Raw genomic sequence first — 27,260 nt, 5'->3', positions numbered from 1 at the left:
GTTACATTGGGGATGTGTGATAAAGCTTATTGAAAATGTAATGCCAGTTTCTTGAAATTAGAGAGCAAAACATATAATAATTTCATTCATCAAAATGATGCATTTGATTCAAAGACTTTTTTACAGAAAGGTAAATATGTTGTTTTTAAGCATTTGGAAAAGAAAGAGTTTGGTATTTCTGAATTAAGAGAGATGTGATTTCTAAATAGAAATCAAGTTTTTATAAGAAGGAATACATTAAAAATCTCTATTTAATACATCAAGGAATACATTAAAGTTCTTTAGTTTTTAAAACACTCATTTGTACTATAATAAAGGGATTGTATCAGATAAAGTACAAGGTGCCTTTTGAATTCCCTCAGTTTCACATGGAAGAAAGAAAGAAAAAAGATTTGCCGGGGGAAAGGCTACATTCATGTAAAGGAGGAAGGATTCTGATCTGTTATTGTTATTATTGTCAGGAAGAAATGGTTTAAATGGGCTAATCATCTTGTTTGTAAGCTATTTTGAAGATAAATGTGAACGACAGTAGTGCTGTGAATGAAAGTCTAACTAAGACACATGGGAACTGTGGCTATGTTTGTGTGTAGATAGATACAGAAAGAGAAATGTATATCTATCTGCTATTATATCTGCRATAGGGACTAGGTTTTATACTTGGTATTAAAGCATCTAGTTCAGGTGGTGCAAAGCAGCCGTTTGCCTTTCTCATTACCATGTTTTCTTAACATAATTGGTGCAGTGCGTACCTGGTGAAGGGGTAGGGCTGGCAGGTATCCTTCAGCCTTGAAAAAAAATGACTGAACGTGAAACTGAGAGAGACCTAGAAGATCAAGAATGGTAGGGAAAAGTGAACGTGGGACTGGTTTTTGTATCTTCTCATACCAAATGTAGGAGCATGAAATGGAACTAGCTAATGGCATGTTCAGAACAAGCGAAGGAGATATATTTCTTCAAGCAATGATCCATGGAACTCACTGCTGCAGGGTGCTGTGGCTGCTGCAGGGCGCTGTGGCAGCTGAATGCTTGTAGTGGTTGAAAAAGTGGTGGGACAAATTCATGTGAGAAAAATTCATCAAGGGTTATTAAATACAAAGCCTTCATCTCTAGCTCAGGAAGTCTTTGAATCTTAAATTGCTGGGAGACATAATGGTATCTCCTTGCTGTGTTTTTATATTTTTACCTGCTCATCTGCTGTTGTCCACTTTAGGAGAGAGGGTGCTGGCCTAAATGGGCCTGTGGTCTGAACCAGCTGTTTCTCAGTGTGCTGTGTGTGCTGACAAGCCTAATCATTATGAAGTTGTGAAATAACTCAGTCTGGGGTTTCACGAGAGAGAGAGGGTTGCTGAATACATTCAGCCAGTGTCAACATGTGACTGGTTAGATTTAAGAAGGGCTCAGTTTATGAGGCACTGAAGTCTTTGGCAATCTGTGATATATCAGGGCAGTTGTTGTCTGTCTTCTCAGTCTTCCTCACAAACCATCTGTTGAGCCTGTGGCCAGTTCTGGTCTTTTCTGTGACTTCACTCCAGTTTATCATCATTTGGCTGCTGTTACTCTTATAGCTGAAAACTGTTTTCTAGCCTTACCCAGCCCCTGTGAAAGGGAGTGCCCGAAGACCAGAGCTATGATGGGCCTCTCTGTTGTGGGCTGTTATGTTTTGCTGAACCATTCCTGTGCTTTCTAAGCCCAAGTCTCATTAGCTACTTATCAACCTCTGTCTTTTCCAGCCACCCCAGCACATTCCTAGGTTAGTCCTCCTGTTACTGTTTTTCTAGTGTTTCCTTCAAAGCTCTTCTGTAAGGGAAATGTCAGGTTGCCCTCAGCTTCTGCCATTGCTTGGTATGCTTACCATAAAGAGTCACCTTTTTTTTTTTTTTTCCATAGCATGATTGAGTAATAGTAAGAAAAGCCTAGAAAAAGCAGAAGGGTGACCAGAAAATGTAAGGCAGGCAGCTGCCACTTCAGAAGTAAGGGAATGAGGAGCGCTTAAGTGGGATCCTGAGTCTCCATAACCCTCTTGCTACCCTCACTGACCCATAACTCTGACAGCTCCAGGTGCCACATAAACTTTTCAGAACCCCTAAATTACTGCCTTTCTGAAAGCCATAAATTGACAGTTCCTGTGCTATATTTAACCTAAAGTCATGATTTCTTCCTATCGTGGCCAAATCCAAACCTGCTGTGAGCTGGTACAACATTCAGAGAAGGCTGTGGGCCTAATTTAATCATCATGTAAAAAGTAGTTCAATTCTATATAAGAAGGGTAGAGGAAGCTGGTCAGAAAACAGACATGGTCCATAACATCTGTCAGTGGCTGCCAGCATGTAGGTAGCTATGGGCACCCTGGAGTGCAGTTAGCCTGCAGTGCTGTGTGCACAGTGTAGTGAGGGAGGCATTAGATGTAGGTTGGGCAGGGGGGAGAGAGAGGGAGAGCGAGAGAGAGAGAGCACACAAGTGTGCAAGTGAGCTTGGAAAGGGATTGAGTTGGTTCAAAGATAGAGCTTGTCACAGACAGAGGTAGTGGTGACTGTGGGGCTGGGGGGGGGTAGCCGTTGTAAGTGTAGAAAAATCTTGTCATGCTTCACCTCCCTCCCCAGCACTGCACTCTTTTTTTTTTTTCATTCAAGTCCCTTTCTATCCCATGACCTTTCCTACTAGCCACCACTGCTTCAGCCTCTTCCTCCACCTTCTGAATGCAGGCTGATGAGAGGCCTCTTAGTTGCTTGGTTTACAGACATCATCCCAGTGAGTGCCAGTGCCTGGAAGGAGGACCTTGGCAGTACTGAAGAGATGAGGCCTATGAAGATGGCACTGCATACACAGCATGCGATGCTGTCTATGCTCAATGGAAAATCGAAGGTAGAATAAAAGCCTGGGGTCCTGCCCCAAGCACCACAGCATATTGCCTGTTGCTTCCTTGGCGAGGACGTACGATTGCCATCCTGCATTGCTTGATCACCAGATCAATGCAAATGCCATGACTTCAGCAATTGCACCCACTTTATAAACACAGGACAGCTGCTGTAATGCTTGCTACACTCTTGATGTCACTGTTGGGTTTAAGCCAATGGTCTATTTTATAATTAGAGATTTTGTTTTTCACTGGAACAACATCAAGGTTTTTCTCATCACTAGCTCATGTTTATTCCTTGCACCAGTGACATGCAGGATGCAGGAGAAAATGGGTAAGGGGAAGAGACAGGTCAGTCCATGCCAGATACCGACTACAGGGCCCACCTCACCAGTCCTCAGCAATGTTAATCTCACATAAACTCACAGCAGAAGTCTGTTGGGAATATTTTTTCCTGGGGGAAAAGAACAAAATGAGTGCTTCTGAGTAACAGGGGCTGGCCTCCCCTGCCCTCCTGCAGCATGCACAATCAGTGCTTACCCCTACCCCAGCCCCTGTGTATCCCCAGGAGTGAAAGAGCATTTCATAAACACAATAAACATTACTCTGTCTGGGTTAGTTTTTACTTATCTGTGTTTTATTTCCTGTTTTGTTTGAAATGACCTGTACCACAAGAATACAATTTATTTATTTAACATTTTTTTTCTTTTTTTAGGAGCAGATAATAGTTGAGTAAAGTAGATGCTGTTTATTTCACTGACTGTCTATAACTCCCTGCATCATTCTCACAGACTCTGTCTCTCTGGCTTCCCCATATAACCCAGCCACAAGAATAACAGAGTGGCCTTTGGCCATATGATTGATTATAGCTTGTGGCTATAAAGTGGAAGCTCTTTTTCTCAGCTCCAGTTGGTAAGAAAAGCTCAACAAGTTGCATTCTAGGGTCTTTCTCAATGACGTTCCCCTCTAATAGCTGCTTACACTTTTCTGGTGCAGCATGTTTTATTTTATATGTTTGTAATACTTTAAAAAAATGATGACTTAGCTTATAAAGAGAAAAATAATGCCCCCTTAGCATGAACAATGCTGCAAGAATCTGATTGTTGCGGGGGAGTTTCCTGTAGCTTCACAGTTTTGCTGCGAGGTATAATGCCCAAGTTCCCCAGAAACCCAGTCCTGTGTGGTATTTTACCCTTTCTTTTAATTGATCCCCATGAAATTTGTTTTGCATTACAGGCCGGAGAATGCTGTTCCCAGAGGAGAATGTGCCCAAAACAGAGGAGCTGGTCATTTGGGAAGAATTGCCTTTTGTAGTTGCTGACAGGTATGTGGTTTCTGTTATCTGCACATGCAAATCAGGGGCTAGAGATGCTTTTATTATAGTTGCTGGATGTGGGCTACATGCTTATTCATTGTCACTGATACACTTACCTCTGCAGCTTTGCTTTTCTTTGCTTTGAGTCACAGAGCCCATTTGTGTCCCAAGGGCTAGACTCCATGATCTTTTGCCCCACATAGAAGGACTCTGACTCTGTGACTCCTATATTATGAATGAATGGCGTAACCAGCACTGGTGCTCAGACCCCTTTTCCTAGTTCATGTCTCAGTTTTTACATTCTCAGACCTTTTTATAAGCGATTATGAAGATTCAAAGACCTAAACAGTTGCTGAAGCCCCATTTCCTACTTTAAAGTGCACTGAGAGGACTGGACTAAGATAATGTTTCCCTTCTCTGCAAGCTCAGCTCACTATCTAGCTGGCCATCCATGCTCCTCAGTTGCGGCAGCATGACTGTACTAGTGATGTGCAGCAGATCAGAGTAACTGGGAAGAGAAGAGATGCATGTCATTCCTGCACTTGCCTGAAGGGCCAGAGAGACCTCACCTGGTTCCCAAGTAAAAATGGTACAAGCCTTTTAGGGGTTGATGCTAAGCATGTGTTTCTGTCCCAGTTCCTGGGGAAGAGTTTACATTCCTTGCTTAAAGAGAGTAATATATGCTGATTTTTGCCTGGTTCAGTTACCATCCTATTTCAGAAGAAATGCAAATAAGTCTTTCCGGGCCTATTATCTTCAAGCAATGGTGGATACCCAGATAAGGTCCAAGGTTATGCAGCTATAATGGAGAAAGAGGGTCCTTTACCTCTTTCTCAGACAGTTTACACAGTTCTATGTGCTGATTATTCCCACTTAAGGAGGGAAGAGGCAGGAAGACCTGGAAAAAACACTTTTCATGTTTTTCATATTGTTCTGCTAAGGCAAGAGTTGCCTCCATATGATAGCCCTACTCTAACCAGCCAGCAATCACTGTGAACTAAAAGCTAATTCAGCAGCTCTCCTTCATAATCACTTTTTGCAGTTTGTTCTCCTTCCTGTTCTAGAAAGCAGGCCCAAGCTCAAATGCAAACAATCTGGAATAGTCATTCTTTTTGTTTTTTCTAAATGACCATGAACTTTCCTGCCAAGGCCCAAAAGTAGTAAGAATTGCTTCTCAGGGTCTTTTCAGCCTAGTTTGGGACAGCTTTCTTTGCACAGCAATGAGGCAGGACAGGGCACAATGTGCTAGGTCTGCGCTAGGTGAGACTCAGCAGGGACACAACAGTGGTGCAGTGAGTCCAACTTACATGCCATAGCACAGCCCAGCATGTTTATGAGAGTATTTGTGCCACAGTCAGAAAGACTTGCCAGGTTGCCACACATGGCAAGCTGGCTCTACAGCGCTGGCTTGCATTGCTCTTTGGCCCCTCACAGTCACAGATGGGTATGGCAGTTGTGAGCACAACCAAAAGCTTCTCCCTTTCTCTCCAGCTGCCTCTGGGAGGAAATTGGGGGAGAAGCACAAGTACCTGTTCAAAGCACAAGGCTACTGCATCATTGCTCCTGCTATGAGCGTGAGAACAATCGCAGGTCCCGTGTGCCTCCTGCCCCTTTGGTCTCTGTTGGTTTTCTAAAGTGCCTGAAGCAAGACTGAATTATTTTATCAAGTGAGTACAAAATGGGTGAGAACAGCTAGGTCTGTGTAGTGTAAGGATGACTTGGAGGAGACTGAACTGAACTAGCTCAAGTACCAGAGTGGGCTCACTACAACAGCCAAGAGCTAAGCATCAGCTTGCTCAGCCTCTCAGTTAGCATAGGTTTTGTTCTGTAGCACCAACAGCCCTGCACAGTGATACATTCTGCTCTGGTAGAAAATAAGCACCCAGCATCTCCCTGATCACACACCTCAACCCTGGTTTGGAAGGCTTCCTGCTAGGGGGTAAGTTACTCATCTGCCACACCACCTTTCCCCCCAGGCTGGCCAGGAAGGGATGGAAATGGGGGTGGGGTGAGGGGTAGAGAGCCAGTAGTGTGTTGCGTCTCAAATGTAGATCAGAGCCCGTTTTTCCCCTCTCCTGCCATTTCACCGACCACAAAGCTGACAATACTTTCAGGTTTCATCAGCTTAGGCTGGCTCAGAATTAAGTGACCTAGAAAATAAAATCACTGAATGCCAACAGCCATTTTTGTCAGTCACCCAAACTCCCCTCTGGCTATTGAGAATGCAGCGCTTCTGGCTTAGGCAGCAGATCTAAACCAGGGCTTGGATACAGCAGGAACCTGGTTACGTGAGAGGCGCAAATAAACATTCCCCTACCTCTTCTCCCCCACATCCCGCCTCGAGATCAGGTCTACAGTTTTCTGTCAGAGAGAGAGAGGGCCTCTTACCAGGCCCAGGGCTGGCCTATGCTAGCTCATTTGCTGCTGCTGTTGAGGATAATGGGATGCGGCAGGGGAAGGTGGTAGATGGAGCCACACCGCCATCTAAGTTTCTGTCCCTAGGCTGCCACAAAACACAATCTCTCAGGTTCAGGAGCTGCCCTCCCAACCCCAAAGTTATTCCCCTGATTCCTAACTAGCATTTGGCAATAACCCTAAGTCTCTATGGTGGCAAAGAGCTATCATGTTATTGGAGTCTAGAAACACCCTGGTTTGGGGTATATTTATACTTGGGCAGTGCCAGTGCAGACAAAACCTCATGTTCTCTGCCACAAGGAACAAGGTGAGTGGGGAATGGCACTTGGCTGAGCTGAAGAGGCAGGTTTGATACGCAACACGGTGAAAAGTGTGGAAGAACTGTAGTTAGCACCACATAGGAGAGGATGTAGAGATTATCAAGTCAACCCAGCACTGAAGGATAACATCAGGCTCTTTTCTCTTTCTCTGGCCATCTTGGAAAGGAGACTTGCATTCTCTCAGGGACATACATCCTACCTCTTCAGGGGCCTGTGGGGATTGTACACGGGAGGGGAGTAGTCAGGTGTAATGACACGCTGTACAAGGTCGCAAAATATCTTACACACTTAGGAACATCTTTCCCGGTAAGAAGTGGGGCCTTATGTACAAGTGTTAGCTGTTGCTAGAGGAGCCTGGGAGGCAGCCATTTTGATTGGGAGAGGTCCAGTAGTGCTCCTATCTCAAGGAGCACTTGCCCTGGGGTTAGAGCCAGAAAGGTGACAAAAAAAAGGACCCTGGCTGCCTCCCTTTCTATCTGATCCCTCACAACACAATCAGATAAAGTTTATATTGACTCTATTCTTCCTCTTTTCTTGCTTCAGTCCCCATTCCCCCTCCAGCACTGGTGGAGGGAGCTGGGGAGCAGGCAGCCCTAGATAGTGCTGAGAACATCACTGCTCAGAGGGGCTGAACCCTGATGACCGCCTCCACAAGTGCAAGAGCATATTCTGGTATTTCCCACAGAGAAAACAAACAAACAAAAAAAAAAAGAGAAACAAGTGACTGATTAAAAGAGTTTCCCCCCTCCTGTACATGAGATTCTGCAGTCACGCCGACAGATAGACATTAAATAATTCTTCCATAATAAATGATTGGAGATAAAAGCCGGCGGTGACTGCTGCTGCTGCTGTTTGGATTGCTCTGTTGTCTGCATCTTTGTTTCTAGTTTGTTCCCCGGCCACTGTTGGCTGGCACTGGGGCCGTCAGACCTTTGCCTCTAGCATTTCTAGGAAGAGTTTATGCATGGGAACCTTGCCCTGCAGTTTGATGCTGTAGAAATGCTGCACAGCTTTGGCAGCTGTCTGCCGCAGGAGAGGCAAGGTCAGGAGCAGCTTGCCTGCTCGCCGGGGCTCCTCGTTGCGCTGACTCAGCTCGTAGTCCTGCAGGGCTTCATGGAGAAGGTCCTGGAGTTTCTGCACTGCATCCATGTCCTCTATGTGCATGGAGTCTGGGGGGGAAGGAGAAGAGACAGCAAACAGCCAAATCAGATATGGGGAGGAAATGCTTTAGGGACCTGAAACTTTAAAGTTTCCTTTCTGTCATTCTATATGGAAAAAAACACCTTGCTGGGTAGAGTATCAGGTGCTGGCAGGTGCTGGTACTGCTGCTGTGAAGCTCTGCATCAGCCCTGCAAGTTGGTCACAGCAGTGCAGGAAAGTAAGGTTCCCAGGGGTAGGTGACACGTTGTGCCCTGTGTGCCTGTTTTGCTGGCAAACCCAAGACTATGTGGGGGGGGGGGTTTGGCTTGGGGCCTTTGTGACTTGCACATTCACTTGCCCTGCATGCTCCTGCTGGGGGGAGTCACCCTGCAAGGGGCAGCAGCTGCTCTGCCGCCGTGCCGCCGCTTGGGAGCAATCTCATTAAGAATAATTAACACTGCTATAGTGCTTCATCTGTCTAAACTACCTAATTGCTGTGCAGCTGCTCAGGGTGTCAGCAAGACAGAAAAGCCCCAGTAGGTCACAACCAGCGTGCCCAGGGGTGTTGCCAGCCCCACCTTTGTGCATATGCCCCTGTTTTCAGAGACTGCCAGCAGCTGCTCAGGGAGCATCCTGTTTCAGTCCTTTACAGAAACCTGCACCTCCTGCAGCTACTCCTGCAAGGCCTCATGCCTTAGGCTGCCAGTTAGATTTCTACAAGCTGCCGGAGGGGCTTACAGGGTCTGTGAGGTTAGCACAGATCTCTGGTGTTGCTCTGAGACAAAGGTAGCTGGTAGTGACCCAGTCTGGGGCTACACTGGGATACCTGAGAAGAACATAGGCTGCCAAACTCCTAGGCAGGTTGTGGTGCTAGAGGATAACACTACAGAGCAGAGAGGTTAAGAGTAAACCAAGAGAGCTAGCCAAGCGCACTATCATTGGAGGGTTCTCTCTCTCCTTCTCTCTCTCTCTCTATTTTGCTGATTTCTGCTCCTTTCCTACGACCCCAACAGACCTGGAGACGCTGTTACGTCTCCTCATTGTTCAGACTTTTAATCAATAGTAAACCCACTGATAAAGATTCGTGCCACAGGGCAATGAATCCAGAAGCAGCAGCAAATGGACACTAGAATAAATGTACATATGYACATAGAGTTGCACCTGTCTGGCACTGTACCTGGGCTTTGCCATATAACAGTGGCCTGGCTCAGCCCACACGCATACAGAACAAATGTGGGGAAATGGGTTCCTGAGTCTGACAGCAGTGAAGGGGAGGGACACTGGCCTAAGTGCCCAAATTCCTCTAGAAATATTTGTCATTTCTATGGCAAGCTCAAGACAACTGAGATGCTGTGAATTTCATAAGATATATGTACAGTAAATGCTATTTATATTGCATGATTTATAAAGGATTACAACAGTCTGGAAAATATTATGCCTAGCAAGAAAACTGTTTAAGTTAGAAGGCATGCACTAATTACAGAATATTAAAGGGTTGTATTTCCAGGAAGCCTACTGGGTAAGGATGCTTTTGCTTTTTGTATCCCAGAGACCAGGCAAAGAAACTTAGAGGAGGGTTGGCAGGTCATCCTAGTGACCTAAGCTAGCCACACGGGTTGATTCAGAGAAGTGGGGAGGGAGAAGCATGTTGCCAAATCAGTCTGGCAACTTCCCCCAGCCAGGTAGCACCTCTGGAGAATTTGCATGCACCATCCAGGAGAGGTGAATGGGATATGTTTCCTGCCAAGTTGCAGAGGTCATTTTGGAGACTGGAACATCAAGAGCTGGAGCTTGGCGAGAAATGTTCTCCAGTTTTCTGCTTAATGTTCACCTGGCCAGGAATACATGGGGGAGAAGTAATTACAGCCCATCAGAATGACCAGATCCCAGTGGGTGCTGGAAGCACCAGGCAGCCCACCATGCTGCATATGGAAGTGGGTGCTCTGCTTCTGGGTGCTGATGCTGCTGTACAGTAAAGAGAGTGCTAAAGCTGTGCTACCTGACTTCTGGAAGGTGAAGTGCCCCAAGAGCACTAAATAACTAGACATACAAAGGGAGAGGAAGAGGGAAATAAACATCAAGGCCTGCTCTACCACCCCCACTCTATGCTGAAAGGAGCTCAAAATTGGCAGCTGACTGCAAAAAATAAAATAACATTGCAGGATTAATTTCCTTGCAATCCATCAGTGAGCTGGTGTCGATGGCATTGATAAACTGTTAATTACAAAATCAATAGCTATGAATTTTTACAACTGTCAGAGTACTGAGGTGGAGGGAGGCTGCCTGGCCACATCCCTGAGGTTCCGGTGGGCTAGAAGTCAGGCTTCATGTCAGGAGCCCTTTTCCAGCTTTGGGGTGAAGGCCAGGAGTGAGAATGGACAGGCCCTGCTTCCCTCCTCACCTAACTCTTCCCTAGCAGCTTCTAGAAGGAGCAGGAAACTAACAGGGCCCATTAGTACAGAATTTGCCACACATCCCCTAGCCTGATACAGAGCTTGTTCACTCCATCTCAGCACTAAAATGCATTGGCAAGAAAAGGGAAATAAGGTTTGGGAAGTCTGAGATGTCCTTAATTGAACATGTCCTATATGCGAACCTTGAGGGCTCTTCAATACACAGGTTGATCAGTTCAGTGTTCCTGAGGGAAGAGGACCTTGGAATTCCTAAAAAGGCTCTGAAGGATAACAAGTGAGGCTGTGGCATCCCTCCTCTGGCAAAAATGGATGTTCTCATTGTCAGGTCTTGCCTGCTGCTCTGGGCATTAAGAATTAATTTCTCAGCTCTCTAAAATGCTCTTGGTGAAGAGAGGCTTTGCTTGGATTCTCTTTGCGAATCCCAGCAGGTGTGTCCTTGGTGCATTACACTGAGGACTCAGAGATCAGCCATGGCTCTGGCAAGATGGCTTCTTCTAAGCAGCACTTGGCCTATTGTCAGCTCTTCCTGTAATGAGGAGTGAGTGAAGTCCCACTTCTGATTTCATTTGTTTTATTCCTTTTAACTCCTAGAAACAAAGGATCAATATACACAGAGCTACATGGAAGAGAGGAAAGTCCCTAGAAGCTGGATTGCATAAGCAATTACATCCAGCAAGGATAGGAAAAATTCAGGAATTTATCTATATAGGAGGCAAGAGGCAGAAAGCAGGTCTGGGCAACACAGGTGTTAATCTAAGCACTGAGCTTTAAACCATGTCTTTGACCCAAGGGAGTTGAGCTGTCACCCAGAGATAGTCTGTGTTCCTACAGTTGTAGGAATCAGCCGTTTGCATGCAAGCACATACATGCAGGCTCTGCAAGTTTAGTCCATGTCAGAAGTACACTAAGAAAAGTAACTTATGTTAAAAGAATGTGAAGGTTAAATTAGAAAAATACAGCTGACCCTATGTAGTTTCCTTTTGTGCGTGTGTTCTGAGAGGCTTTAATTACATGAAAAATGAGATCTCATGCTCTGCTTTCATATGGTTGAATAAAGACCACAAAGCAGGATTTTTGTGGATTATGCTCCCAACTGCACTAGAACAAACCAGTGAAGGCAAAGTGGCTTCTCCCATCCAGCTGAGAGCATGTTTTGGCCTGTGCCTCCTCACCCTTACCTTGGTTTCTTTATTCCACAGAGCTGCAAGCAGAACCCCAAAGCAGCTGATGAGTGTTGGTTGTTTTGCTCTGTCATTGCTCAGTGTTTCTCCACTCCTGATACAGACTGTTCCCATATGGCTTGCCCTGGGCTAAGTCCTGACAGCACAGTGAGCAACATCAGCAGAGAGTGCTTCTGCTGCACTGCAAAGAATCTGACAGCACTGAGGCTCAGGTACTACAGCATCTCCACTCATAGCATGGGCCAGATAAATGTCCTTGTGTGGCACTTCTCCTGTCACCCTGTCACAACCAGTCCCTTAGCACTTCAGCCTCTCTGAGGAGCCCTTCTCCTTGTTTAATCCTGTGACCTTCCTGGTAGACAGGAGGCAGGTTCTTTAACAAGAGTTGATTGCATAGCCAAAAGCTACCATCCCGTAATCGAGAGAAAGGCCAGCCTTGGCTATCTGCCCATCCTGGTTCAGTGGCAAAGTGAAGGCAGCAATTAGAACTAAAACAGCGATATATGAGAAATTGAAAAAGGGAACTAGATAGCAATTTATATGAATCAGAAGTTATGAAGTGTAGAAAATCGATAAGAGAAGCGAAGGACATCAGAGGAAAATCCATGGCTGGAAGGGCAAAGGACAATAAAGAAGAGTTTTATAAATATTTAGGAAATAGAAGAAAAACGTGTGTGTGGGGGGGTGCTCTTTTTGGATGGAAATGATTGTTATTAATAGCAATGCAGAGGAGACAGAAGTCCTCAAGTGAGTATTTCTGTCTTGTCTGTAGAGAAAAGGAGAGTGATGTACCTCTGTTATATGAAGATGACGAAGACTTCTTAGTCTGTTGTTGATGCAAGAAGATGTTAAACATGTTAGGGATAAACTTCACAGAAATCAGTAGACCTGGATAACTTGGCTTTGAGAGTTCTATAATAGCTAAAGACCAGCTAGGGAAAATCAATGTTTAACAACTCTTGGTATTTTTGAGAAATTCAAGACAACCAGAAAAGTTCTGATGATGCATACAGTTTCCTAGGTCCTATCTGATAATTGTCATACTAGCCTTATGTGAACCAGAAAAAAATCAAGGAAAAAGAAATGCAATATTCAATTAAGACTTAAAAAATGGTTTTACAACTAATGCCAGTCAACAGAATACTTTGGAATAGAGGTCTTGTCAAACAAACCTGATTTCATTCTCTGATGAGATTACAAGTTTGGTTGATAAAGTTAACTGCATAGATATAATGGACTTAGGCTTTTATAAGACACTTGGCTTAGTACCACAGGACATTCTCATTAAAAAATTAGCACTATGCAATATCAATAAAGCACACTTTCAATTGATTAGTAACTGGCTAGATGACAGATCTCAAAGTAGCTATCAGTGGTGAATCATTCCTGAAGGAGGAGTTTTCTAGTGGAAATCCACAGGGATCAGTAAAAAACCAGATGCTACTCAACATTTTTATCAATGATCTGTAAGTAATTTCTTTTTTTTCTTTTTTTTTAAATTGCTGCTGCTAACTGTATGGATGACAAAGAACAACAGAATGGTGTAAAATGAGTATAGGGCAGCCTCACAGAGMATTCTGGCCCACTTGGTTATGCTTTAAGTAATGCATCTATAGCCAAGGAATGCAGCTATGGAGCAGGAACTGTCTTGTGTCAATCTGTCAGATGTAAAAGGACATGGGGTCATAGGACACAGCTCAACAGAGACCCTCAGAATCTGGAGGCTGAACTCAGGCAAACTGACACTAGGGACATGGCACTTTTTTTTTTTTAACTGGGAGAACAATTAATTAGAGTCAGCTACCATGAAAGATGCAGATTCCCCATCTTTTAATGTCTTCAGCTTCACATGGGGTGTGGTGTCTTTCTGGAAGACAGCTTTAGCTAAACAGAGATCTTGGACTCACTGCTGGGCTACAAGGGTGAATTTTGTGGCCTGCACTGTGCAGGTTGGCCAGGAGATGTGATGTACAGTGAACCTCAAGGGATGTAGAGGGAGTCCTTGTCACACAGTAGCTTTAGCAATTTCCCTTTGGAAGGTACTCCTGAGCAAATATGTGTCTGGCTGTTGTGCAGCACCAGTGCAGCACACAGCACCTCTTGTTTCTCCCACAGGCTACCAGCCTGCTGGTCTGAGGGCTGTGATCCTCCTCCAAACTGAGACAGAAGGCACTGGACTGAGGGCCCTAGCCTTTCTCATCCTCTTCACAAGAAGGAACAGAACAGACAACATCAGGGCAAACTTCTGTCAGCACATCTTATTTGCTACCCATCCAGGTCCACTCTCCGTCGCCCAGTTCTCCTGGAAGGCCTCAGTGTCTGTGATCTCTGAACGTCTCCAGGACTGGACCAGGCAGTTCCAACCCCACAAATTTTGTGGTGTTTGAAATTGGGACCAGGGTTTCCCTATTTGCTCTAACTGACCAACACTGCTCAGCTGGATGCAGAATTGGCTCACATCCCCTCTTCTGAACTTGTGGGACTGGAACCCGCTCACTAGTGGAGAACTCCACAGGCTTTGCTTTAGTGCCAGAAGACACCAGCCAGCCCATCCCTGCCTGGTCCCAATTCTTCATACAGGGCCAGCTTGCCATCGGGGCTCTAGAGGCAGCAAGCCTTTCTCCTTCCTTTCCAGCCTGGGTCCTGCTCTATGGACCAAGAGAAGCTTTGGAGATGCTGCATGACATGGCACAGTCTAAGGCAATGGGCTGCGGGTTTCTCCCAGGCCAGATGACACTGTGGGCCTTGACTCCTTGATCCCAAGGCTGGCTGGGCCAGGGCTGTACCTGAGTTGGCGAGGGCCAGGGCCTTGAGTGTGACAAACTCCTCCTTTTCCACCTTGAGCTTCTTGTAGCGGCGCACCAGTTGCAGGATGGCCAGGTAGAGCTCCAGCAGCCCCGTCAGACGAGAGTGCTCTTCATCCATAATGTAGTCCTCAGCATAGACCAGCTTGTCCTCGTAGGGCAGGGAGCGGTACACAATGCCCAAGATGAGGATTTCCATCCAGGCACTCTGCAGGAGGCTCATCTGGTCCCCAAGGGAGAGATTGGAGAACCCTGATATGACAAAAGACAAGCAGGTCAAAAGGGTGCACAGCAAAGTCTCTAGGAGCCCTTGGACCTTATTTTTCCCTGGGATTCACCCCAAGCACTCTTCTCTATTGGTCTGCTGCTCTGGAAAAGCTTACTAAAGTGGCCCCTATCTCTGTGGTAGTCAGCACATGTGGAATTTGCCCTCTTCCTTGCTTCCAGGTCCACCCAGAGCCTCAAACACAGGTCCCTGATGCTCTGACTTTGTGTTTCTAGCACCCCAAGGTTAATGATACCCTCTTTTCCTGATTCCTGCTTCTCTTACAGCAGCAAACTGCTTTGTACCACATCTTCCTGCCCCTTGGTCCTCCTGTAGTTCTGTACTGCAGCAGTACTGCCCTAGTTGTACTTTCCTTTCCCAGTGAATCAAACAGCATAAAAGAGCTCCAGATGGCAAAAAAGAGGGCTTCTGATGGGATAGGAGAAAAATGACACTGGCCTGAACTTCAAGCATACCTCAGTCTCTCACTTTGGCCAACAAGAGAAAAGGTCCCTCTGCAACAGAGCATTGAAAGGTCAGAAACTGAACACAGTTGTGAACACAGTCCTCTTCTATTCATYATCACTCCCTGAGCTCAACACCATCAGCTTTCTGCATCTCACAGCCAACAACCCTACACAGTGTCAAAAACACCTCTGTGGTGTTATACAAGTGCCTAAATCACAACCAGACCCACTAGCAACAGAACCAGCACCCAGCAATAAGCTTATGTCATACTCCCAATTACAGAAACAATCTGCAATCACAGATAGACACTGACAACCCCAGAGCCCTGTTGGCACTGATGAGAAAGGAGTGAGGCTGAAACATGGAGGCACTATCTACCCTGAGGAAAAAAAGTGCATGGGAAGGAAAGGTCCTTCATGTCCTTAGCACCAGGGATCCTAGAAGGACAGCCCATGAAAGATCCTGGGAGGAAGGCCACTGTGCAGCAGCCATCACAGACAGGGCTGCTAGGCGCAGCGTGTTGGTCCTATCTAGGCAGCTCCTGCTGACCACTGAAAGGCAGTGGCTGTGTTTGCTCTTTGGCAGCCCAATGCGTCTAGAGTTTCCCAATGGCAGTGAGAGAAATGGGACAGCCAGGCACCCCTCAGCTGGGATAGCCTTCTCTGCCAGTTTTCTCTCCAGTGCTTGTTAAGCCTCTGGACTTACTCTCCTTCAGAGGCCTGTGAGCTCATTAGCCTCTGTCCAGGAGCCTCACAACTCTGGGCCCTGTGTTGGGACCTAGGTAGCCAGCCACCATGGTGATCATTTGATTTCTCTTGTTATCAAGTTGGCAATTAACAAAAGGGCTGATGATTGCTATATTGACTGACTGTGGGTTCTCTTTTTCTATCTGCACTATCTCAGCTGGGGAAGGGAAGGCAGAAGGGTGGGTTAGTGGTATTTATTTATCACTACGCCATGTTTTGTGTTTGTGTTGCCAGGGGAAGCAAAGGGTGATAATGGCCTGGCAGCCCTTGGACATCCAATTTCCCTTATCAGGCCACTGAATAGAAAAGAGGCCCCAGGCCACATTAATTAACAGATACCAATCAGCTGTCACGTGTTGTGTGTGCAAGGTCTGAGGGGAGCAGTGGGCGGGAGGGAAGAATCGATAAACCATTGGTGAGGAGTGCCAGAGGGAACAGCTGAAGAGGAGCCATGCTACTGGGGAGAAGAGCTGCAAATCCAGCTCCAGCTTCATGACTGTGAGACTCTTGTACAGCACAGCCTGTGCTCCACATACCCCTGCTCCTGGTAGATCCCATCCCTTGATGAAGCTATGAGTGCTGCAGCGATGTCTCCCTCACCCTTTGCCTCTGCCCCTCTGCCTTTATCTCTTGCAGTTAGTACTTTTATTGCTGCTCCTGAATGACRCTCTCCTGAGCAAATCCAAGCACAGGCTGATGTAGCTCCAGGGCTCAGGATCCTGTCTCCCTTAAGTCTCCCCCTTGCTGCACAGGGAACTGATGGGATTAGCCCTGTGACAGGGGAAACTGCACAGCTGCTGTCACAGCTTCTGGCACCTGGAATCTCTTGTCTGCTGCCAACCAAAAGCAGTAGCTCTTAGGCTCTTCAGGCCTTATCCTGAAAGGTGCTGAATACTCTACTACCATCCTGAGGCTCCCAAAAATGTATCCTGGAACTGCACAGAGCTGCATGCATGTTTTTCTCCTCCTCAGGTGCACGTTGAGGAAAGCTGCTTTATTTGCAATAGCTGATATGACATTCAGGTTTTTTATTTTTTGTGATTTTTTTTTTTTATTTCAATGGTTTGGCAGTGGGAGCTCCCAGAATTAAAAAAAAAAAAGCCACATAATTTGTGGCAAGTGGAGTTCATAATCTGTTAATTTATTATCATTTCTGTCATCCTGGAGGGCCATTAGCAGAGGTAATAAAGGGAGATGTAATTATAGGATCTGAGGCCACTCCAGACACAGCTGCTGTCACTCCACTTGCCATATTTCATTCTGTGCTAGTACTATCGTCTTCCTAGTGAGAACAGCACAACAGCTACCCTGGGAGAGCCTTTGTCACCCCTCAAGAGAAGTCTTGTCCACATACAAAAAAGGTAGATGTTGTTCAAAGACAATTAGTACACAGGGTGAGTGAGTGGTGGTGAGGGGGTTTCATCCAGAAGGGTACAACTCCATGCTGGCTAAGGAGGCTATTGAGCGCTAACATTTGCTGAACACCATTAAATCATGCTTTCTTGTTATCATAGGACAGTGTCTTTAAGCTTAACTGATTTTATTTGCTAACACTGTGGGGTAGAAGTTTGTATCGACACCTGGGATCCTGAAAGGTTGGTATCACACCTATGTCACACTGTTCCTTACTAATTTCAGTGAGAACACAAGGCAGGAATATGTGACTTTTGTTCCTCTGTCCATGCTCCCTGTGTCTAAGAGTTCGTGCACACAGGAGACAAAGGGTCCTGTTTCACTCAAAATCCTTGAGAGGCAGAAATATGGGACATGCAGAATCTAGACACCTGATTCCTGGCCCTGCCCTGCTCTGCCCCCTTGCTGCCTAGTGCAGTATGTTTAGTACATGTTTCACAAGTACAGGAGTGCATTTTTGTGAACTGTCTTTCGTTATGTTTGATTTTTGGTACCACTTCCTGGCATAACAATCCCTGAACTCTCTCCTGTATGCACAGTCTCATTATGATACTGCTGCTGGTCAGGACTGTGCTAGGCTGATGGCTATTCCTGTCTGGCAGGGGCTTTGATAGGAAAGGAAAACAGAGAAAAGTGAGATGATGGCAGGTATTTCCTGCCTTTCAGAAAGGAGAGAGTGCCCCTTTCCCAGTGCAGGAGTCATCTCACTATTACACTTCTGTTCTGGGATAATCACCATGTCAGGCTGGAAAACTGTAAGAACTCAGAGATGAGCATCCCAGGTGCAACCCACAGCTGCAAGCTAGGGAACTGCAGTAGGACACCCCAATGCACACAGAAACTGCCAAGGTTAGGAGAACAGACAATAGCATCTCACTGAACAGCAGCTAATTGCATTGCTTTAAGACCATTTCTGTTAACACCCCAAGTACTGGGTTAGTAGAGCAATCCAGGCTAAATTCCCTAATCAGCAGTGTAAGCCCATTTGTGATGAATCAGCCCCCGATGGATTCCAGCAGTAGTGAGGGGTGTAATCCCTGCAGATACTGCAAATCTCATATAAGAAGGGCACCACTGGGATTAACCTCTACTCAGAAACCCTGTCCTCAGAAAGTTTCTCCAGGCTTTATAGTCCCACAACATTACAGTCCCTCTTCCATCCAGCCCAGGAAGCTACTAACCCTTGAATCACAGGAGAAATACTCCCTTCTGGGAAAAGATGAGCAACCACCAAAAAGGCAAGAGAGAGGCTACAGAGAGAAGCTAAATATAGGGGAGAATTAAACTGTCTGATTGCTCATGCTGAAATACTTCACAAAAGAAGAAGGAAATTAAAGAAGCAAAGCAAGAGAATACAGACCCATGCAGCAGAAGAACAGACAACGTGCAATGTGGTTTAAACCCTGTGGCTAAGCATCAGATGTTCTCCTGGATTCAAGGAAGGAGGACAGAAGGCAGGAGAAAGCTGTACTGAGCTGTTTGTACAATTATCTTCCAGAAAGCAGTCATGTAAACCCCAAGGACATTCCCTAAGCTCCCTGCCTAACCTACCCCATATCCAAGTCCAGCCCACCTTTTTTCGGTGGGAGGGGTGAGGGGGATTGATGGACACACATGGCAGGGACAGAGGGGGCATTTTCCCTGCCCAGTCTGCATCTTTGTCCCCTGAACATCCTCGAGGGCCATGACTGCTCCATCAGTCTGGGTCCTATTACTGTAGCATCCTACCTGCAGGTGTGAGATTGTTGCTATGTCATAGGCATCCTGACTGGTATAGTCAAGTCAGCCCTCAGAGGCCAGTCACACTGCCAACAAGTTGTCCTCATTATTTTTCAGCACAGAAGCCTGGAGATTAATTGACAATAGTGGGTACGTCCTCCATCCCAATGGATTGCAATCCAGTGCAAAAAAGTTCTCCTGAATCTAGGCAAGAATGCCCACTACAGACAAGGTATAAGATAACCTGCCTTGCCATTAGCAGTAAAGTCCAGTCACTGCTATTCATCTATAAACATAACAGACCCAGGTCATGCAGATGCAGTGCAAAATCACTGAAGTCCACCTTACAACCCTAAGCACTGTCCCCCTAAGCATTTTCTCTGTGCCACTCAATGCCTGGTACAACCAATTACTCTATCATAGCATCTCAAAGCCTACCACATAATCCCAGGGCACACACATATACAGTCATCAATTTATACACCTATACCATGTGCTATATTATAATTTGTTACCAATGAGAGCTCACCACAAGCAGTTTTTTGTGACAGTAATTTCAGCCCATCACTATATGTCAAAATCCTGGCGGAAGACAAACTGATAAGCACAGTGATAAATAATCAGCTCCCTTTGCCATTCACATTTAGGCCTCGTGATTTCCCCTGTTTACCTGGGATGTGCTTTGCCCAGCCAATGATCACCACCAGTTCCCTGTCTGCCAGGTCACAGAGGGTTGTCAGGGCTTTGATGTCACTCTCCGGCATGGTTGGATCAGGCATGGCATAAATCTTCTCTGGCTCTGCCACCAGCAAGTGGGAGACGATCTTAGTCACTGCACATTTCAAAGGAGAAGTTGTTGTTGTATCTCTCAGGACATAAGGTGTCATAACAGCCCTTTCTAGAAGGGCCTTCCTGGGAGAAGACATGGCTAGAGAGGCCATGGGACCTCAGAAATGGTTTTGTTCACAACAGGAGGAGACTACACTGCAGCTACATAAACTGTAGCAATCCTTCTATGCCAAATCAAGTCTGTACAGGGATGACAGAACCAAGAAGCTACTGTGAGGTTGTCAACAACCATCTCACGCAGGTCCAACAACAACAATAGGAGAAAGTGAGAAATGAATAAATAACTGGTGGCACTTGGAGAAGTTTAGAGAACTGTTGGTGATAAGGAAGAGAGAAATCAGTGCAGGGCCAATTTGGCTAACATGGCTTAAGATGCAGGAAAAGATCAGAAAAATCACAATGAATTTATATGGTCTCTTAGGAAATCTCTGGCATTTAACCTTAGGTACAATAAATGTAGTACCCAGGCTATACCTCAGATGTACCTAGTTTACCTACATACTATGATCATAAGAAAAAATCCTGGTGCTTGTGACTGATACTGGAACCAGCAGTGACAACCATGCCATTGTATGTTTTGGGAGACCAACAATAAAAAGGAGCTGAGTGGTTGCTCAGAGGCCCACAGTTCAAGACCGATACATACGTGGCTTTTTAGCTGGTGGAGGGATCTGTAAGCTCAGATAAGTACTACTCTCAGAATCCAGTCTTCTCTTGTATTTCTGACGGCCTCCACGGACTCGATCCAGACGAACACCTGCAGTTAAAACAGAAGATAATTCCTCATGATTCCTTAGTGCCACAGGGAACCTTAATATTCAGATACTAAAATTTGCTAAATAATAAGTTCCCTGCACTCCACAGAGCTTTCCTTTCCCAAACACTTGAGAATCTCAGCTGAACCTAACAATCTCAATAATGCCAGATAGATTCCCTCCAGCTCTAACAATATTGCCATGGACATTAGCTTTCTTCAGAATATTAATGAAAACAAAAATTAACCCATTCAAACTCTTGTATCTTATGGGCAAATGAAAGGCTTCAGACTTTGATGCCCCCTGGATGATCTTGTTTTTAAAAAGAAAGACAAGAAATGTCAATCAAACCTGCAGTTATAAAAATAAGCTTTTAGATTGTTCTTAAAAATGAGAAGTTAAATGTTCTGTGACCTCTCGCTGTCTATATTTGAAAAATGTTACCTATAGCAAATGGATTATGAAATATGAATACAGCAAAGATGTTTCAGGTTTTATCAAGTGAGGCAACTGTAATAGAAGTAGAACTCAAATAAATAGAAACAACTTATACAACAATGAAGTAACGATAAAGTTGAACTAGGGAGACACTGAAGAATTTGTTGCAGCTTTTTCAAAATACAGTGAATCAAACTGCAAATAGCACATCAAACAGTTCCCAGTGACTATCCCCATGTAAAAGACAATAGCAGCATCAATAACCAATTGAACAGGAACAGCAGTTGAACTGCTGTATCAGTGCAAGATACAATATTAAAAATGAGTTGTGAAAAAGCCCATAGATATTTGTCCAGTTGTCAGCTATTTCTAGCCAGCCATATGATCTTTTGTAATCAGTTCTTGTGAAACTGGGGTAACTCAGTCTTGCTGGGAGAAACAGCCATTGCAAAAAATCTTTCAAGTTAAATGTAGTAGCATTCAAATAAAACAAAATTTTGAATTTGCATATACAAGTACTTCCTTAGAAACATGCACGAGATCCTTGTCAGATCACAGGAACCAACTATGTCATACACTTACTAATCATGCTGAGCCATTAATATTTTGCAATCAATCCACTGCATAAACACAAACAACTAAAAACAAACACTCCAAACTAGTTTTAGCAATGTTTTTGAACAACTTGTACATTTGAAAAACCTGCTAGAAATATTCTTCCCCAGAAAAAAGCACACATCTGTCAGTTATACTACACATTTCAAACTAATGCCATGTTTACTATGGCATTACTACACTTACTGTGTCACTGAAAGGAGCAATCTCTTACAGTTGTGCTCATACCAGCCCCCCGTTGCACCACATGAAACCATTACTTGTCCCAACACCTGGATCCTGGCACTCTTCGCAGCTGGAGCACCCAAACCAGCATGATCAACAAGCAGTACAACAGCTTAGCCCCTCAACAAGAATAACCAACACCCAAAGGCCAACAGCACTCAGTGATACAGACTGACAGCAAGGTCTCCATGGCAGTAACAACACCCACAGGGCAATCTAGGTGGCACTACCTTTAAGCTATGGTGTGTTGGGTCAGAAGCTCATAGGCATGATGTTATTAATGCTGAACAACTGCTTCCTTTTCAGATTCCTGCTGCTCCTATTGTGCAGGAGAAGCAGGAATGAGCAGACCGTGAGCTCTCCAGAGCAAAGGAACTGCTGCTGCAGGGGCTGCTATTGGAGGATGACAGATAAGGGAAAATGGAGAGAGAGACAAAGCAGAGTGGGTGAACTCAGATCCAACTGAGTTTTTTTCCTTCCCCAGGCAAATTTTCTATTTCTTACCCAGTGAGAAGAATTCACCAACCTCCCTGAGCACAGGTACCACCTCCCTCCTCCGTTACATTGCAGTATTTCTAAAAAAATGTTGCCCACTGTTTGCTTCTTTTAGCTCTACTCCCAGCAGGAGGGAGCCTGTGGSCAAGACTTCTTCCTGGGAACCCCAACATGTTTTGGAGAGTGATTTCAGAAAGGGCAGCCAGGGAATCGCACACCTAAGGTTATTTAGGGAGATCCCTGAGGAACAGCACTAACAAAGTCCTGAATTAGGTAGGAGACCTTCATTTCCACCCTATGATTTCTTCCTCTCTGTAAATGTGCACTGGTTTCACAAGAAAGAAGACCTCTACACCATGTTCTGCTGAATCAATGACACCTACTTATAGCCAGGAATGAAGGGAGGGACACAAATTCCAGAAAGTGACAGAATACCAAGTAACCAGGTGTGAAAATGAAAAGGGTCGGGAATACACCATTTAAAGGCTATAGAGGAACCCAGGAAGGGTTGCAGGACTTCAGTCCTGAATCACAGCTTCTCAGAACCCCCACAGAAGAAGGATCACAGGAAAATCCATTCCCTTATGCCAGTGGGCAGGGTGTCATTGGAACAGGGAGACAGCCATTCTCAGCCCAGAAGTAACCAGCGCACAGCTCTCCAGAATGCATTTGCTGTGCAGTTTGATAAGCAGTGGAGAGGGGGAAACTGAGAGTGGTAGGGAGGAAATGGGGGAAGGAAATCTTTTCCTACTCCAAAGGAGAGAAAGACAGGCAGGCATGCCATCGCCAGTACTTGGCAGAGGGAAGGCTGCACAGGTTGCAGCAGTATTAGGGACCCTCAATCAGATTATAAGGACACAAAGGACTTAAGTGCATTAAAAAAAGATAAAAGAGATGCAGGGAGATTTACCCTCCATCCCTCCTTCCTTCGCTGAGCAGATAGAGGTCTGTTCACCCAAGGACTTTGGCTTGTTAATTTTGAACAAGTATCTGTCCTCCTCTTGTTCCCCATCCTGCGTGACACTCCTTGAGGCAAATGTTTTCAATCAGCATTTGCAAAGCCGCTCTTCTACCCTGCCATCATCAGCTCCAGCCTTAGAGCTGGTGAATAGGCTGACCTCTGCGTAGCATGTCCCAGTGCCAGTTGCTGAATACAACGACCCCAGGTGCTAAACAAACAAAGGCATTTCAACCTTCAGGTCCCTGACTGTGAAACTCAGAGATGAGCCCTTCTCCAAAGATCTGATAGCCTAAAGGGTCATATTAAATGGCAGGAAGGGGCATGGCCAAAAATCAGGATCTGATACTGAGCTGTGGCTTTCAGGTGGCTTGTTAATGCCTGCTGCTTTACTTTGATTTGCTCAGTGGATGATTTTAAGATATCACAGGAGGACGGTTACAATGCAGTTCTGAGAGGAACATGAAAAGGGAATGGGGAATCACAGTGGGTGAGGTCAGATAAACAGCATGGAGGAAAGCAGCAAGTGGAGAAACAGAGGGGGATGTAAACTGAGATGTGAATGAAAGAGAGAGGGCATAAGGAGAAGGGAGATGAGAGGCAGGGTCTGGAGAAAGGGGGAGTGGTACATACATTGCATTCCCAAGGGCAGATTTCACACCAACTCTGCAGCCACATGAGGTTTAACTGCAAAGTGCAATGCCCACTTATGAGATGCAGCCAGTCCTTACCTAAGAATCTCGCATAGGATTTGCTGCCACAGCCTGTTATCAAGACAACAGCAAGAGAAAGCAGTTGCCCTCCATCTCCTGCAAAAAAACATTTTTCACATGGACCATAACTGGCCATTTCCCAGGAGAGAAGGCACTCATCTTGCAAAACTGTCACCACCATGGGCACTCCTGGACCACCCTTCTTGACAATGGCAGTAGAGAGACAGGGACTGCTAGAGCAGCAGAGAAGGGAGGGTTCCTTCATACACACTGTGAGGTGCAACAGTATAGGGGAAAGTTTGAAGAGTACCACCCTATGCTAACCCACCTTTAGGAAAGTTGCAAGGAAATGTTGGTTGTTCAACGCTGTCACATCTTTGGGGACCCCCGCATAGGCACCCTGGCACCCATCTGACCTAGGCATGGAGCTGGCACCTGTGGCAGCAGTATGTATTGAGTGCCAACACACCTGCAGCGTACTTTCAGCTCCCCAGGCTGCTGGAGCCCACCAGRACCTAGCAGGGAGGAGAGCAGGGGCCAAGACTTGGGAAGGACTTTCCAGCTCAGCATCCTACCTGGGGTAGGATGTCAGTTTTCTAAGTGTCCTGTTGGTGCCACTCGTGTTCCAAGTGCTCTTGCAAAGAGGTCTGTGCCAGCACCAAGCCTCTGCAGGGGGAGAGCTGATCTGTTCAAGCTCCCTGCATTTCTCTGACATGCCCCTAAGAGAGATGTCTGCCCGACAAGTTTGGGATCAGATGTCCCCTTGCTGACTTGATAACATCAGGTTTGGGGTTTTTTTTCTTAACGGAAGTAAAATAATTCCAGCTTTTTTTAAAAGCTGGACCCAGGCCCAGTCTGTCGGAAGTAAAAATAGCCGAGTGTGCAGAGGCAACAGCACACAGAGTCAGATTTGGTTTCTCTTTTATTTTCTGRGAACTAAAAATACTCTTAAAAGCTCTGTGAAGCTAAACTCTGGCCAGTGGGAAATGCAGTCTAGGCCCAAAATCAGCTGTCGTGTCAAATTACTAGCCTCACCTCACTTTCCATTGAGTCCTATCACATGCTCATGAATTGATAGGAACAGAAAGATCCATCTCGCCAGAAGAGCTAGCAGAGGAGCCAAGCTACAGGGCTTGCACAGTACAATATGTGTTCAGACTGAGAAGGACACAACTGAAGGGAACACAGGGCAAGTGCTCGCCAGGGAGCAATGCACCAGGGTTGCCCTTCCTAGCTCCCCCTAGATATACAAGCCATGTCCTATGCCCACTGCCTACCTACGCGTTGAGCTGAAGTTTCTGCACCAGGGCAGCCTGCTTGCTCTCCCGGGGCCTGAACTGGGGTGGTGTTCTGCACGTAATAGAGATGTCCCTTTCCCCAAGAGCTGCAGTCTAAAGTACACAGATTGGAATCTGGATCAAGGAAGCTGGATGGGGTAGGCTGAGAGCCAGGAAGAGAGGAAGGGAGAAGCATTGTGCCCAAAGTGTCTCATGGAGAATTTCCCTCTACCCTTTCAGTATGAACTTCAGGAGACAACAAGATGTGGCAATAGGACAAGTGAGCCAGGAGGAGGCCTGTCAAGGAAACAGAGAGTCAAAGTGACCATAAAAGTTAGGCTTGCCAAGAAGGGAAAAGAAATATGTTACAGAAAAAAAAAAAATCAGCATCTAATGAGAAGATGGAGAGGTTGAAACCCAACCAGGTCCTTTCTTGTTACTCTGAGATTCCAGTATGGAAAAAGACACAATACATGTCAGTCCCTGGAAAATCTCCTGGTAGATAGCTGGTGCAAATCCCTTAGTCATTTGTAATCTAGGAAAGCATCTTGAGGGCTGCAGGTTAGTGTGGCCTAGAAAAACCCTGAGACTAGCATGGTGCAGACCAGCTCACCTAGGTGTGACACCTGCAATGGAAGGGCAGGGAAAGAGCCAGGGGAGGGGGCAGCAGGGTTGGAAAATCCATCTCCCACATTACAAGGGCCTATAGACTGATTAGATCAGGTCAAGCAGGCTTTTGCAGCCTGCCTGCCCTTCAATTCCTAGGGAATTCCTGTTTCTGAGGACATTTGTTGGGTAGGAGAGCTCTTGTGGTCAGAAAACAGATACCAAGTGCCACCAGCCCAATGTGCACTTTGTGAACAGCACATCCACTGGAGACCTCCTCTTTGGAGAATTATAGTACTCCTGCCAAAAGCAGCACATGCTCTATGTCATGCCACCATCCAGCCCAGCTCCAGCCACATCGCAAATGCTCAATTCATGCCTTGGAAAATAGTTGGGTGTGGATGATATAGACATCAAGATGCCACTCATTGCACCTGGAGATCCTATTTCAAAGGACAGGGGTTTGCCTGTCAGTTTTTAAACACAGGGGTATTTTAGAGAAAGAAAAATCGTTTTTCATTCTCTTTTTTCATTTGGATGCCTCCAATAGTGATATTTCTGGCACCGGCTGGAGGCAGAATACTCTATAAATACAAAGCCATTAAATCCCATGCAGCAGCAACCTGATCGGGGCTGCCTTTTAATTTCCTGACATGAGCTGGCCACTAACCCAATTACCCAGAATCCCCGGAGGAGCCCTCATCCTTCCAAGGAAGCACAAAGCAAGAACCCAAGCATATTGCAGGGATGTCAGCTGAGCTTTCACTGAAATCAAATATCTTTTTGAGAACACATGGTCTGGAAGGAAGGATGGGGGCAGAAGGGAGAGGGGAGAGGTTGTTAGAAACATTTTGCTCCTCTGAGAGATTTTGATGCTTAAAAACAGAAATTAAACACCCTGCATTTGGTTACATTGCTGAAAATGAGCTCTTGCTGTTGATTCAGTTATCTGGATTTTAGTGAAGGATGAAGGCAAAGTTATTAAGTGGAAGTAGTCAGAGATTGCCAGTGTCTTGGAATCCCTTGTTTAGATACTAGATGACTGCACCCAATTTATAACTTGACAAAGCCAAGCGTGCACAGGGGTGACAGATTTTGTTTTCTTGGGAAACACAATATCAGCCACTGGCTGCAGCTGGTCAGGGAAACAGCAGAGCTAGGACTAAACTTTAGGAAAGTTCCACTGGCTACAGGGTTTCCTGATCAGCCAAGGTCTTGAACAGGAGGAGAAAGAATTCAAGAGACAGCAACTTCTTTTCTCCACTTGAGATTTCA

The 27,260-nt window shown here is 45.7% G+C and overlaps 1 protein-coding gene across 1 annotated transcript in view; it reads right to left on the bottom strand.

Moving 5' to 3' along the window:
- Positions 1-7,810: 7,810 nt before the first annotated feature.
- The window catches only part of ESRRB (estrogen related receptor beta), a 120,007-nt gene continuing 100,557 nt past the window's right edge, over positions 7,811-27,260 (bottom strand). Inside the window, exons 4-7 of the mRNA XM_026057138.1 lie at positions 20,550-20,660; positions 19,725-19,886; positions 14,426-14,695; positions 7,811-8,073 (exon numbers count right to left, since the gene is read on the bottom strand). Coding sequence (XP_025912923.1) covers positions 7,829-8,073; positions 14,426-14,695; positions 19,725-19,886; positions 20,550-20,660 — 788 coding nt within the window. The 3' untranslated portion in view covers positions 7,811-7,828. The remainder of the gene's footprint in view (positions 8,074-14,425; positions 14,696-19,724; positions 19,887-20,549; positions 20,661-27,260) is intronic.

This window comes from Apteryx rowi, unplaced genomic scaffold (genome assembly GCF_003343035.1).
Source record: "Apteryx rowi isolate R43461 unplaced genomic scaffold, aptRow1 scaffold_137, whole genome shotgun sequence".
Taxonomy (NCBI): domain Eukaryota; kingdom Metazoa; phylum Chordata; class Aves; order Apterygiformes; family Apterygidae; genus Apteryx; species Apteryx rowi.
The sequence above is the reverse complement of the archived record's forward strand: the minus strand, read 5'-3'. Positions and strand labels throughout refer to the sequence as shown.